A 13912-nucleotide genomic window follows, 5' to 3' on the forward strand; every position below is an offset into this window, starting at 1 on the left:
CCCATGGGTGCCCCCACTGCACTCCCGGGTGCGCCCCTTAGTGCCCCCATTGCACCCCGGGTGTGCCCCTTAGTGCCCCTATTGCACCCCCCATGTGCCCCCATGGGTGTCCCTACTGCACCCCCATGTGCCCCCATGGGTGCCCCCACTGCACCCCCGGGTGTGCCCCTTAGTGCCCCTATTGCACCCCCATGTACCCCCATGGGTGCCCCCATTGCACCCCCGGGTGTGCCCCTTAGTGCCCCCATTGCACCCCCATGTGCCCCCATGGGYGTCCCTACTGCACCCCCATGTGCCCCCATGGGTGCTCCCGTTGCACCCCCGTGTGCCCCCATTGTCCCCCGTGTGCCCCCCTGGGTGTTCCCATTGCACCCCGTGTGCCCTCACTGCACCCCAGTGTGCTCCTGCAGGTGCCCCCATGCCCCCCCCGTGTTCTCCCATGGGTGCCCCCATTGCCCCCCACAACCCCCCCGCGTGCCCGCCGCACCCCTATGAGCAGGCACCCTGCGGAGACCCACGGGCTGCCAGCCCTGCTGCCGTCCCCAGACCCCCGAGCCCTCCCGGGGGGGGGGACAGGACACCCCGTCCCTGCCCTGCCCGGAGCCCCCGGCGCAAGGACAGAGCGGAGTGGAGCGAGGGAGGCTGCGCTGCCTTTATCTCCACAACTCAGCGAGCAGCAGGGTCCGGCGCTGCCCCCCCGCCCGGGCGCTCAGCCATCGTCGTGGGGGGCCAGGGGGGCTGAGCCGGGGGCACCACAGGGCGGCCGGGAGCAGGGCGGGCGCCCTTCGGGGCGGCTGCAGGGCAGGAGGCGGCCGAGGCGGCAGCGCTGGCGCCGGTGGAAGTGCAGGAGGTCGACGGCCATGAGCAGCAGGACGAGGAGGCCGTAGAGCCCCACGAAGGGCAGCGCCAGCGGGTTCCTGGGCCAGGGAAGCACCTTAGGGGCAGCCAGCAGGTGCACGTGGGGCAGCTGGCAGGGTGCACGCGTGGGGCGGGCGGCGGGTGCACACGCGGGGTGGCCGGCGGTGTGTACACACAGAGCAGGCAGCAGGGTGCACACGGGGCGGCCGCGGGTGCACGCGGGGCGGCTGGCAGTGTGCACGCGCGAGGTGGGTGGTGGGGTGCACACGCGGAGTGGCTGGCGGGTGCGCGTGGGGCAGGCAATGGGGTGCACACGCGGGGCAGCCGGCAGGTGCACACGTGGGGTGGGCAATAGGGTGCACACGCGGGGCAGCCGGCGGGTGCACGTGCAGGGCAGGTGGCAGGCGCACGCAGGGCTCACCTGAGCAGCCCAGGGGCCGGCACGCTGGAGAGGTTCACCTGGGCCAGGGCCTCCCAGGCCAGGCGGGTGCAGCAGGACTTGAGGGCGTGCGGGCCGGGCCGGCAGCAGTAGCGGTGGTCGGCCGGGTCGCCGAGCCGCGGGCAGTAGAAGCCGGAGTGGTAGCGCCCGTCAGGGCCCGCGTAGCCCTCGCAGAGGTGCAGGTTGTGGGCAGCACCTGTGGGGGGACACAGGCGCTCGCGGGGCATGCGGGCCCCGGCCGGCAGCTCCCGCTGCGGGTCTCAGCCGGAGAGACGGGGCAGCTGCCCGTGCTGGCAGCGCAGCTGAGACYGGTGCTGCTGGAGCCCCCGGCCCTGCATGCGCCACCACCGACAGCCCTTGCCGAGGGTGAACGCAGAGGAGGGAGGCCACGGACCCACCGGCAGCCCCTGCCCCACCGCAGCGTCACCTCCCTCGTGCTCCGCACTGCCGGCACAACGTCCCTGCCAGCCCCAGGACATGGCCCTGCATCCCGCATGGCTGGGGGTCCCCGGGCCCGGGTGGGGAGGAGGCAGCCCGCCGTGGTGCGCGGCTGCAGTGGCAGGGATGGGGCGAGCCCTCGGCCAGCGGATCAGCCCCCGATGTCCCCATGCTCCCTGTCCCCACCACCCTGCAGGACCCACTGGTGCGTGCAGCCGTGGGGCAGCCAGGTGTGCACTCACGGCTCCCCCAGCACCGTCCCCCAGCTGGGACCACCACCCCAGCGCAGACCACAGCAGCCCGGTGTGGCGAGGTGCCTGTGGGGCTGTGCTGGCCCTGGAGGGATGGGGCGCAGGGGACAGTGCCTGCCCGCGGCGCGGAGCGGGGCCGTACCTGTCCCGAGGAGCCCGGGATGCACCGCCGCGCAGAGGAGCAGCCCCAGCAGGAACCTGCTCAGCATCTTCCCGGCCGTGCTGGGGGCACCGGCAGCCCCAGCGCTGTCTGAGGCGAAACCGCAGCCCCTCCTGCTCCTGCCTCCATCACCGGCCCATCAAGAGCTTCTTGGAGCCATTAGAGCCTCCTGCACTTACTGCCCTGCTCCGCAGGGACCAGGAGCGGGAGGCGGGAGCATCGCTAATGAGCTCCTCTGGGCCAAGGCCGGGTCAGAGGCGCCTTCCCCAGCCCCGCAGCGGGGGCGCGGGGTGCCGGGTCCCGTCACCCTCTTTGGGCATCTCGGCCCTTTGGCACCTGGCTGCCGTGGGCAAGGGCCTCCCCAGGCAGCCCCAGGCCCGGGGAGCTGGGAACCGGCCTCCCTGCCCACGGGCAGCTAACGCCAGGGCTGGCCCTGGCTGGAGGGGCCAGGGCCGCCGGCAGGCTGCAGAGACATCATGGTGCCGGCAGCCCCCAGGGTGGTGGGGCAGCCYGGCCAGGCAGGTAGCAGGTCCTGCACCGAGCAGCCTGGCCCCCCGCCAGCCGCTCCATTAGCCGGACGCCGGAGCCACTCATTGCACTAATGTGCCTGCGCAGGGGCCGGGTGGGATCAGCCCAGCCRGCAGCCGCATGCAGGCTGAAAGCTCCCCAGCATGGGGCTGGGCCAGCGCAGGCTCCCCGGGGAGCTCACACACCCGGCTGTGCACCACGGCCTGGTCCACCATCCCCAGCTGTGCACCACGGACCGGTCCACCATCCCCGGCTGCTCACCACGGACCGGTCCACCATCCCCAGCTGTGCACCACGGACCGGTCCACCATCACGGGGTGCCCAGCATCCCCTGGCCCCACCTCTGGGCCAGTCCAAGGGGTGCCAGCTGTGCAGGTGGCCGTGCTGGGGACACTGAGACACGGCACAGCCAGCACAGCCTCCTGGCCCTGCCCTCCCATGCGGGGCCCGCGGCCCTCCCCACTGGCACCCTGCTGCAGTAATTAGGCCCCAGGGAGCCGGAGGCACACGGCAGCCCCAGCGCTTCCCACAGCAACCGGGAGGATGCTCCTGGCGACGTGGCTCCCGGCACGCCGCAGGGCGACAACCGGCAGTGCTGCAGCCATGCAGCTCCTCATGGCTCGGGAGCGCTGCCCGCTGGCCAAGGGCCTCGTGCCTTCCCATCTCCAGCTGGCAGGGCACGGCCTGCTGAGCCCCACAGCAGCACTCCTCAGCCCCACGCACATGGCAAGGCCCTGCCTCCTTCTTAGGTGGCTGCAGGGCCACAGCCCCAGAGAGCAGCCGGTCCCCCAGTGACCGGGAGCAGGGACAGAGCTTGCCCCAGCCCCGGGGAGCACCCACAAGGCAGGGACCCTGGGCGGCGGAGCAGGGCTCAGCCCGGGTCCCTGCAGCCCTCATCGCAGCCGGTGTGTGCGCTGRGCCGCAGGGCACAGCTCAGTGCCAGCCCCCAGTGCGTCCAGGGCAGCCGAGGGTGCTGCCCGCCCCCCCGAGGTGCACCGTTCCCACCTCCCCACGTCAGCAGCGCGAGAACCACAAACCAGACACAGACCAGGGCCCTTGGAAACAGCCTCATGTTTCCTACAAGCTCCAGGCGAGCTCAGCGCAGCTCCGTCTCCAGTTCGCGGCACCTCCCCAGCCAGCTGCCCCAGACCTGCTAGGCTCCTGGCAGCCCGGTGCTGCACTGTGGGGGCCGGCCAGAGCCCAGGCGCCGGCAGGGGCCCCAGCTCAAGACACCAGGGTGGGCATCTTCCTGCAGCAGCCATGCAACATCCAGGGCAGCTGTGCACCTCCCTGCTGGCAGCAGCAGGGTCCAGACCGCTGCCCCCCTGAGCCTGGCCCCAGTCAGAGCAGCACGACCGTCTCTGCCCTCTACGCTCAGGCAGCGTCCAGTAGCCTCTGCACAGCCCTGCTCTAACAGTTCACTGTCTGAAATCTATCTGAGAACACAGGACTAATAAATAAGAAGGCAGCAGCCTTTGCAAGTTCGGCTCCTCCTGCCCAGGGCCTGCGTGCCGGGCCGTGGGCCATGGGCCCGGCCCCTCCGGGGCAGTGCGGGTGCTGCTGGGCTCAGCAGCTGCTCCCACGCTGCGTGGCCAGTCTGCTCCTCTCCTGCATCGGGAGACGCTACCCCAGGCGGATGCGGAAGGTGGCAATTTCCATGGGGTCCAGGCGGATGGTGGTGCTGTTGGGGGCAGTGCCCAGCGGGTACATCAGGGTCAGTGAGGTGGGCTGCAGGGAACTCAGCTCCAGCCCCTGGAAGAGGCTGCCCAGGACCAGCTAGGGAGAGAGGAGAGAGAAGGGTGGGCGGCCCAGGTGAGCGGGACCTGATGCCTGGCAGCACRGTGCAAGCACAGGGCTGGCCCCACGCAGCAACGTCCATGCTGTGCCGGCACCAGCTGGCAGACCACAGCGTGGCCACCCAGGGTACCCTGCTGGTCCAGCCCCATCTCTGCCATCCCTGTGGCGGGATGCTGGGTCTGTGCAAGGCTCCAGACCCCCCTCTTGGAGAACAACGTCCTCCAGATCTGCCTGGGCAAGGGACAGAGCAAGGCTGCGTGCTGCAGCGTGGGACCCTTGACTAGCCACTGGCCAATGCTGGGGGGATCTGGGGGCCCCTCCAGCCTCAACCCTGGCTCAGCCTGAGCACAGGGATGTGTGAGGTAGGCCTGGCAGCCAGTCCTGCTGCACGGCTAGGGCAGGCAGCCAGGCTGTCCTGCCCTGTGGGTGGAGATGGCAGCCCAGTCCTACCTTGCCCTGGCTGGTGGTGCAGTTAAACCCCAGGTTCTTGGCCTCCAGGCTGCAGTCGAAGCCTTTGCGGTGCAGGATCAGGGCTGCCTCTGCAGAGGGTTGTGAGTCATCCTGCCAGGGAGCAAAAGCGTGAGGTGCAACGCCAGGAAAAGCGAGCGTGAGACCCACCCGAGAGCATCGCCTGCCCCAGGGCTGTGTCCACCCCCTCACAGCACACAGGGCCACAGCTCACCTCCGCTTGCAGCATCCGCAGGTTGAGGATGTGGAAGTCACAGGGGAGGGTGGTGGACAGTGGCAGGAAGGAGCGCAGGGCGGGCGGGGGCAGCTTCTCCTGGGCTACAGGCATGACCAGGACCTCGGCGTTCAGGTGCATGGAGGTGATGTGGCTCAGCAGTGAGGGGAAGCTGATCGGGCGGCTGTCCTGAACCTGCTGGAGGGCAAGTAGTAGGAGCACGCAAGGGGAGCTGCAGGGCCGGGCAGCACCTGGCTAGGGACTGCAGGGCTCCCACACCTTACACCCTCTCCAGCAGCACTTGGAGGATGGGGACCCACCAGCAGAGCCAGCACAGGGCTCCCCACACACCCACAGATATGCACCGGCCTAGGCACAATCCTTCCCGCCCCAGTGCCCGAACAGTAAAGGGGCYGCCATGCCAGGCAGCCTGCAGGGACCCTGGGCTAGTCTACACTCAGACTATGAGCCTGCTACAGGCCCTCACTAGACTAGTCACCAGCAGCTAGCGCACAAGACGGGGAAAGACAGCAGGGGCCAGGCCGGCCATTACCTCTGGGCTGCCAGTCCTGATGCCGGGGAAGCCCAAGGCTTTAAACATGGAGGCCAGTTTGGAAAAGAAGCTGGAGCTCTGAATGGGTGAAATGGTGCATGCGTCGAGAGCAACGAGGCGACGGGACAAGAACACTGTGATTACGAGGGCAGTGCGGCTCCACACCCCAGTCCGCAGGACAGACCCCACTCCACAGTCCCACCTCCCCGCACACCCTACGCCCCAGGCACGGCCCCAGCCCTGCGCAGTGCCAGCGTGGTGGCTGCCAGGGCCACATGACAGCAGGAGAGGAGACCTCCATCCAGTAGGACACGTGGCTCCCTGCAGACGCCTCCCCCCCTGCACCATCCTGAGGCACAGCTGGACTCTCCGGGAGAGTGGTGCTGTGCCTGTCTTCCCACGCCTGCAGCACCACAGCCTGCGCACCTTGTTGGCAGTGGTGCGGCGCTCCAGGAGGAGGCGGAACCGGTTGCAGGTTCGCTTGTTGTCCTTCAGCCCCTGGCCCAGGCCCCGGTTGTCATCCTGCAGGAGGCGCCGGTCCAGGATCACCTCCAGCTGGCCTGCGGAGAGCAGTCCCCAGAGTCCCTGGGCTTTAACACAAGCCACCCGCCCTGCACAGCCCATTTGCCGCTGCCCCCCCAGGCCTCACGCAGTAAATGCCTCCACAGGACTGGAGGCAGCCGTGGAGCCCCCAGTGCCGCAGACAGGCAGGACTTGGTCGCCCTGTGCCCAGCCTGCAGCACCCTCCTCCCCAGTGTCCCCCATCTGAGCGCCGCCCCGCAGCCCTGGGCTCGGCGGGCAGACGCCCCAGGGCACAGCCCTCCCGTGCCCCGGATGAGGCTGGCTCACCGCTGCCGAGGCTGGACACCCCCAGGGCCTGGGCTGTGTGCAGAGTCAGGCGGTTCTGCATGTCCTGGATGTAGGCCATGGCTGGCATGGGGTAGAAGTTGGCCTGCAGCGGCAGCTTCCGCAGGTACCTGCGAGGCTGAATCTGCCAAGGGAAGGGAGTCAGGGCTGGAAGTGGTTCCAGCAATGCCTGATGCTGGGGGACAGATTGGCTGTCCCCAACGTGGGCAGCTGCTCTCCCTCCCCTGGACTGTCAGCACACCTGGAAGCCATTGAGGTCCGTGAAGAAGGTGTCATCGCTCTCAATGTCAGTGCTAAAGCGCAGGGCCAGCTCCTTGTTGACATGGTCGCGGATGTCCACCAGGCAAGACACGTCCAGGGACAGGCCCTCCACCCCTGCAGGCAGACATGAGGGGCTTGATCCCATGGGTAGCATCGCCCAACGCTCCCTGTGCTGGCGATGTCCTCCTGTGTGGACGTGCTGCCTCCAGACCTGAAAACCCTCATGGACACGCTGTCTCCAGACCCAAACACCCTCACAGACGCACTGCCACCAGCCCTGCAGCCTATGCTGGAGAGCACAGCCTCATATCTGCTCACCTGCCACATTGTAAAGCCGCACCACAGTCTGGACGTGCTGGTAGTAGGTGGCCACCTCTGAGAAGAAGGGTCCCTCCGTCACCCGCACCACTGGGGCATCCTTGGGAGTGTAGGGCTGCAGGGAAAGGAGGAGGGCTGTGCTGAGGCTGACATCTCCAGGACTGTCGTGTGGCCCCTGGCACAGCTGCCAGCTGGGCTCTGGGATGAGGCCCCCATACCTTTGCTTCGCCATCAGGCAGGAAGAGATAGGCTCCGCTCTTGTCCTTGGAGGCCCTGGTGCCATAGATGAGGAACTCACTGCTCACCCTCTGCTCCCGCTCCTCCCCAGCTCGGCGGATGCTCTGCAGGGCACAAGCCAGCATGGCAGTGAGCGCCTCTTGCACGGGGCAGTGCCGCGTTCCCCTCCCCTCCTTTGCGACCCATCGGATCCCTGCACTCACCTGCAGCAGGCCRGAGAGCCCTGAGAAGCAGGCCTGCAGGTGCTGGTTCTCCAGGCAGAAGTCATCAGTGGTGGCCGGGAAGACGTGCACGGGCAAGGCCTCATGCTTGCGCACAGGCAGGTCCTGGCCATGCAGGTAGAGGCGCACAGACGACTTCAGTGTGGYGTGGCCGTCAAACACCTTGTGCAGCTGCAGCACACGCAGGCCCAGCGCAGGTAGGCGGGCCAGGATGGACACCTGCGGACAGCGAGGACCCTGACCAAGGCCCTCTGTGGGAAGGCAGCCGGCAGGTGGGGACCCACTGGCAATCTGCAGATCAAAGACCCTGGTGACAGTGCTTCTGGGGGGAGGGGGTGCTGTGGGTGCTGTGGGCCTGTGAGCAGTGGGCACTTGCAGGGGGGTCCAGCAACACTTGCTGCCATAGAGGGGTGCTCACAGGGCAGCGCACCAGCTGTGGGAGCGAGCAGGGTGCGAGGACGGGGAGGCCATGCATGCGTGGGCTGTGCAGGGTGAGGATGGAAGAGGTGGCAGTGCGGCACCGCAGCCCCCATACCTGATAGATGTCGGGCACCATGTCAGTGGCAGAGCCCCAGTACGCGCTGAGCTGGGCAGGCAGGGGCTGCCCCTCCTCGGAGAGCACACGCACATGCGGGGAGTTCACCAGGATCGGCACGACGCTCAGACGCTCCTGCTCCAGAGGGTTGAACACCACCACCAACCTGCAAGGAGGGCGCATAGAGGGACAGCCATGCATGACGTCCCATGTATTCCCCCATGCTCCACACCACCCACAGACCCCATGTACCCACACCCACCCACAGCTTCACAGACTCCTAGAAAACCCCCTCACAACCTACCACCTCTCGCTGCCCCACCGCCACCCCCACAGGGCCCCACCGCTGGGCAGGGGGACCAGCCCCGGCAGCAGGACCGGCAGCCCCTACCGGGGCGAAGCGTCCAGTTTGATGACTGTTCTCTCCGGGAGCGAGTCCTGGTTGAGGCGTGTGTCATCCTGGGGAGAGGAGTGTGTCAGAGCTGGCTGCACCAGCCACCTGCAGCCAGCCCAGCCCAGGGACGCAGGCACGGGCTGGGACATTGACCCCGGGCCCCCCACCCAGCACCAAAGGGGATGGGGGCAGGCAGGGCTGTGCTCCCTGGGGTACTGGGACAGGCGTCCTGGCACAGGGCAGGGGCACCAGGGCGCGGGCAGCCGTGGGGCGGTGCTGCTCACCGTGCTGAGGAAGGGTGCAGCGGGGTCGTAGTGGTAGGCATCCTTGTTCCCCAGCACCAGGTAGTGAGCAGCGTTGATGATGACGCGCTTGAGGTTCATGAGGGAGTGGAACAGCCTGGGGCACAGGGCAGAGCAGGTCACCCGGGTCCATCCCTTCTGACACCTCCCAGCCTCCCTCCCACAGCACCTGCACCCCTGGGAGAGGGGCGCCACAGGGCCCCCGCAGCCAACAGCGCTCCCAGCCCTCCACGGGGGACACCCACCCACCAGCCCCCACTCAGACAGGGCCCTCGGGGCTGCCCCCCGCCACCCGCACGTACCGGACTCCATAGTCAACCACCACAGCCTCCTTGGCGGTGCCGGTGATGGCATCGTGGTGCTGGAAGAGCCCCAGGTTGCGGCGGGCGTTGCTCAGCAAGGCGTAGTCGGAGAGCGGGTACCTGCTGTCTGTGCCAGCACGGCGGGCATGGGCGAGTGCCAGGCTGTACAGGATCTCGGCCCCCCTGCGCAGGGACAGAGTCACCGAGGGCACCTGCCCACCCACACCCTTGAACCCGGCTCACCGTGTCGAGCAGCACCGGGATGGGACAGGAGAGGAGCAGCCGGCGCAGGCTAGCCTAGCACAAATGGTGCTCAACCTGCTCGGTCTCCAGGGACATGGCACCTGGCCTTGCGCAGGGGTGACGCGGTGCATGCTCTGCCTCGGGTCTCAGCGAGGGTTTGGCACCGCTCCATGGCTGCAAAGCAGCCAGAGAGCCATCCGCAGCATGGTAGCGGCTGGTCTCAGACCAGAGGGGAACTGCTGGGGCTCCTGGGTGCTGCCTGGCCAGCACTCATCCGTGCTCCCCACGCACATCCCTGCCCCAGGGCCCCGGCCTGCTGCCCCTCACCGGAGGTGAGCCTCCAGCACCCGGTCCAGGCTTTTGTAGAAGGGCCGGGAGGTGTAGTAGCCTGTCCAGTAGTGATCCTCCCGGTCCGCGTAGGAGAAGAAATCCCCACTCAGCACTGGGAACCCAGGCGGCTTCATCCCCGGCACAATGCCCACCTTCTTGTACAGGGCATCAAAGTAGTCGGAGAGCGTCCCGAACTGCGCCTGCAGGACAGCACCCGCAGCCCTGAGCGTTACGGGGAGCCTCAGCCTCCCAGGGCCAGGTGGGCCCCCACCTCCCCTTCTGGGACTGCCCAGCCTCCCAGGGCTCGTACATGGCCTCCCCACCGTGTGGGCGCCCCAGCACTCCTCCGCACGTGAAAACCTGCTCTCTCCAGCCCCCCTGGCTGCCCCTGACCTCCCTGCACATACCTGGACATGGAGGTTGGGCCGTGAGTTGAGGAAGTCAAAGATGCGCTGGTAGTTGAGGAATTGAGCATCCCATTCCTGTGGCTTGTCGTAGCGGAAATCATCTCCCAGGGGCACCAGCAGCACTCTGCTGCGATACAGCTTGGACTTCTTGCGATACTGGTCCAGCAGGAGCTGGGCCCTGCCATGGGGAGCAACAAGGGTCCAGGCGTGAGGCTGGAGGCAGGGCTGCGGGGCTCAGAGCCCCCTGCCCTTGAGGCACTCACCGCTCGGCCACGTTGGCATCAGTGATGGCTCGAGGAGGCACCTTCCATGGGCAGTTGATCCGGCCACCTGGCAGGCGTTTGAAGTCAAACTGGCAGCAGATCTTGGGGTCCGGCCCACAGGTGTGGGGCACATCGTAGCTGTAGAAGGGCATCATGTGGCAGAAGATGTCGGTGCTGGAGTCTGGGTCTGCAGGACCAAGGACAGGTGAGCACCGAAGATGGCTCTCCCCTGCCTATCCCCTGGCAGAAACTGGGCACAGGGCACACGAGAGCAGGGACAGCCGCTGGGGCAGAGCAGACCTGGCAGGCAGTCAGGCTTGCCTGTTTGGAGCTCAGAGAGCACAGAAACAGCCTCACTGGCAGGGCCAGGCACTGGCACTGTTGGGCAGACACCCTGGGGTTGTCCCCAGGGCAGAAACACTGCAGGGTCATCTCCCAGGGCAGAGACCTCGCCTCCTGGCACTCAGCTCACTGGCCACACAGGAAAGAGGTCAGTAGCTTTTCCCCTGCTGTCACCAGTCCCTGGAAGGTCCCCTCCCTGCAGTCACACATGCAGCAGCCCCTCACCCCACGTCTGTCTCCACATGAACTCCAAGTTCTGGGTGGCGGCAAAGTGCTTCTTGATGGCGTAGTGCACCCGTTGGATGAGCATGCCCGTCAGGTTAGAGCGCTTCAGCAGGTAGGGCATGGTGGAGCTGTAGCCAAAGGGGTCGACGGCCCAGCCCGACCGGGGTGTCACTCCTGGGGGCAGAGAGACCTGTCAGGCCCTAGCACCATGCCTGGCTGCACGGAGCAGGCTCGTGCCAGGGACCAGGGGCAGTGCTGGCCCTGCTGGGGCATCAGTCAGGCCCCCAGCCAGCACCCCTGCTCCTCCCACCCTGCATCCCACATGGCTCTCACCAATATTCTTCTCTAGCCACTGGTGCCCCTCGATCAGCTGGTCGATCATGGCAAAGTAGTGGGAATTGGCCTCGTCRGGCATCACCCAGCCACCTGTCACCATCTCCAGCTGCCCATTCCCAACCAGCCTTCGAGGGAGACACACAGGAGACATGATCAGGTCAGGTCAGCCCCAGCCAGACCTCCATAGCACGAAGCAGGCTGAGGCCCCCAACCAGAACCCATCTCCGCAGTAAGTACCAGCCCAACGTTCTCTGCTGTGCCCTGCAGCCCTTGTTCTCCGCCTCCTCCACTCCCAGCCCTCCCTGGGTCCTGAGGGGCTGACAAAGAGTCCTTCTCCCACTGCACTTTTCTGCTCTCAAGGTCTCCCACCCTCTGAGGGTGCCCTGAGTATCATGGGGTGCCAAAACTGCTGAGGCTCTGCTGCAGCGCTTGCGTGCTTGGGTTTAAAGCAATGAACAGGAGTTCCCCAGCCCACGGGGAGCACAGGGCCCATTCTCTCCCGAGCAGCACAAGGTGAGACCTGCTTTCTGCCATGCTTCACGAGGTCTCTGCTGCAGAGGCCCCAGTGCTAGCAGCACCCTGTCTCTCTCTCATTTTTCTTGTGCACACCACTGCAGCTTTGATGTCTTCTGGCATCGAGAGGTTATTGACAGTATCAGGGCATCTAGGTACCCTGCATTGAGCAGTGTGGAGCCTGCAGACACTGCACTGAAGCCAGAGCAGCCAGGCCTGGGGGAAATGAAGGGTCTGTCCCTCATACATCCCTGTGCTCACATCCAGCGCCTCCCTCTGAGCATGCCCCGCCAGCATGAACAGAGACTGTACAGAGAGCCAGGGCCAGGCAGGCGACCCTACCTCCGCACTGCAGCCCGCTTCTGGGCACTGATGTTGTCCCACCACTTGGAGAAGAAGGAGATCTCAGACCAGATGAAGCGCCGGCGCGGGTCCTCCTGCATCTTCAGTACCATGCTGTTGAGGATGTGCTGCGTCTGGTCGTAGTAGTACTTGTCAAAGGTCTTGATCCAACCTGTCAGTACACGTGGGGCTGCCACTAAGCGGGGCCAAGCCCTCCCCAGGCAGCGGTGCAGAGCAGCACACGCTGSGCTAGCCCTTTGCCTCCCCCACCCGCCCTTCCCTGCCTGCTCACCGGGGTCATTGTGGGAGTGCGGCACCACGAACACCTGCAGGGGCTCCGTGTCCCACTCACTAGGCTCGTAGGTGATGTCAAAGCCCTGCTTCCACACACCACCATCCTGGTTGTCGAAGGGCAGCAGGGAGTACACGGCCAGCATCTGCGAGGTGGTGGACAGGGCTCAGTGGGGGCAGGCATGGGGACGAGACCCACAACACAGCAGAGCCAAGACCCCGCAGACACCCTGATATGGCAGCACTAGCACCCGACAGACCCTCCCAGCACAGCAGAGCCGGGAGCCCAAGGACCCCCTGCCCCCTTGCACTGACCCCTGGGTCAAGATTTCAGCCTCCCACCTGCAGGTCCAGGCTCTGGCCCTTGCCCCCCAGGGCAAACTGGCAGTCCTGTGGGGAGACCGAGAGGAAGCTCGGGCGACTCTCGGGGGGCAGCACCCAGGAACCATTGGGGGTGTGGTAGGGCAGCGCCGGCTGCCCCTCCGCATGGGCTGTGAGCTCCAGCACCGAGTCCTTGATGTGGCTGATGATCTCGTGGTTCTCCTCCAGGAGCTGCTCCAGCTGCTCGATGCGGTTCTGCAGCACCGAGATCTGGCTCTGGGTCACAGACATCGCAGTGAGAGCGGTGCCCTGGCATGGGGCTCTGCCTGGTCCCCGCGTGCGCAGACACCAGCAGGTAGCAAGCAGCAGAGGCCCCTCGCCGGGTGCCAGCCGGCCGCCCAGCAGGCCTGGCCCTCACCGCCTGCCTGCGCTGCCCCAGAGGCGGCACAGCCCGTCCCCACGGCCCTCCAGCACTGCCTCACCCTGGGGAAGTTGCCCCCGCTCTGGTGGCGCGTGGGGTCGTGCTGCACCCGGTCCAGCATCAGGTAGAGGGAGAAGACGGCCACGCAGAAAATGGCAGCTCCACACACCGTCACCTGCTTCTTCAGCTTCATCCCGGGGGGCTGCAGGGACAGACCTGCCACGTGGGAGAGAGGACATGGACGATAGCCCCAGTGTTGCCTGCTGCCGCCCAGGCCAGCACCTGCCGCAACCCCTTAGCCACGTGTAGCAGTGCCATGTCCCCTTCACCACAGGATCCCTCGGCCTTGCGTGGCGGTGCCACGTCCCACTCGGCCGTGCACAGCAGCCCCGCGACCCCTCGGCCTCGTGCAGCAGTGCCACGTCCCGCTCAGCCGTGCACAGCAGCACCTCGGCCTCGGGACCCCTCGGCCTTGCGTGGCGGTGCCACATCCCACTCGGTCGTACACAGCGGCACCTCGGCCCCGGGACCCCTCAGCCTTGTGTGGAGGTGCCACATCCTGCTCGGCCGTGCACGGCGGCCCTGGCACCCCTCGGCCTCGCGCGGCGCCGCCGGCTCCCACCACCCCCACGCAGTGACCGCCACGACCTGCCGCGTCCGGCTCAGCTCAGCCCCGCTCAGCTCAGCCCTGCGCCGGGGGGGGGCAGCGGCGGGGCCCCGCGGGGCTCCTCAGGC

General features: G+C 67.1%; 2 protein-coding genes across 9 annotated transcripts; both read right to left on the minus strand.

The window, feature by feature from the left end:
* Positions 1–709: 709 nt before the first annotated feature.
* Positions 710–1524, minus strand: LOC112976289 (protein shisa-like-1). The gene is made up of 2 exons (XM_026087356.1): positions 1280–1524; positions 710–917 (listed from the first exon to the last, which is right to left on the minus strand). Exons 1-2 carry the CDS (start codon positions 1522–1524, stop codon positions 710–712), a joined length of 453 nt encoding a protein of 150 aa, XP_025943141.1.
* A 2211-nt stretch (positions 1525–3735) lies between these two features.
* Positions 3736–13413, minus strand: MAN2A2 (mannosidase alpha class 2A member 2). 8 transcript variants are annotated; one of them, XM_026087377.1, is made up of 23 exons: positions 13239–13413; positions 12778–13032; positions 12437–12581; positions 12145–12316; positions 11287–11414; positions 10954–11127; positions 10387–10573; positions 10124–10301; positions 9714–9916; positions 9144–9326; positions 8824–8938; positions 8537–8604; positions 8146–8311; positions 7593–7829; positions 7371–7493; positions 7153–7267; positions 6815–6948; positions 6556–6697; positions 6133–6266; positions 5707–5784; positions 5154–5348; positions 4922–5032; positions 3736–4450 (listed from the first exon to the last, which is right to left on the minus strand). In XM_026087377.1, the coding sequence occupies exons 1-23, from the start codon at positions 13368–13370 to the stop codon at positions 4298–4300; spliced, it is 3528 nt and encodes a 1175-aa protein (XP_025943162.1). In that variant the 5' UTR covers positions 13371–13413; the 3' UTR covers positions 3736–4297. The 8 variants fall into 8 exon arrangements, with proteins under 8 accessions (XP_025943162.1, XP_025943161.1, XP_025943160.1 ...); XM_026087376.1 differs by having other exon boundaries at positions 5154–5351; XM_026087375.1 differs by having other exon boundaries at positions 7593–7901.
* Between the last annotated feature and the right edge of the window lie 499 nt (positions 13414–13912).

This window comes from Apteryx rowi, unplaced genomic scaffold (genome assembly GCF_003343035.1).
Source record: "Apteryx rowi isolate R43461 unplaced genomic scaffold, aptRow1 scaffold_713, whole genome shotgun sequence".
Taxonomy (NCBI): domain Eukaryota; kingdom Metazoa; phylum Chordata; class Aves; order Apterygiformes; family Apterygidae; genus Apteryx; species Apteryx rowi.

Bases quoted from the DNA above. Each gene is read 5' to 3' on its own strand.
- LOC112976289 (XM_026087356.1), bottom strand. From the start codon at position 1,524: ATGCCCCGCGAGCGCCTGTGTCCCCCCACAGGTGCTGCCCACAACCTG. The intron at 918-1,279 runs GTGAGCCCTGCG...TCCCTGGCCCAG, and splicing joins CCGGCCCCTGGGCTGCTCAG to GAACCCGCTGGCGCTGCCCT.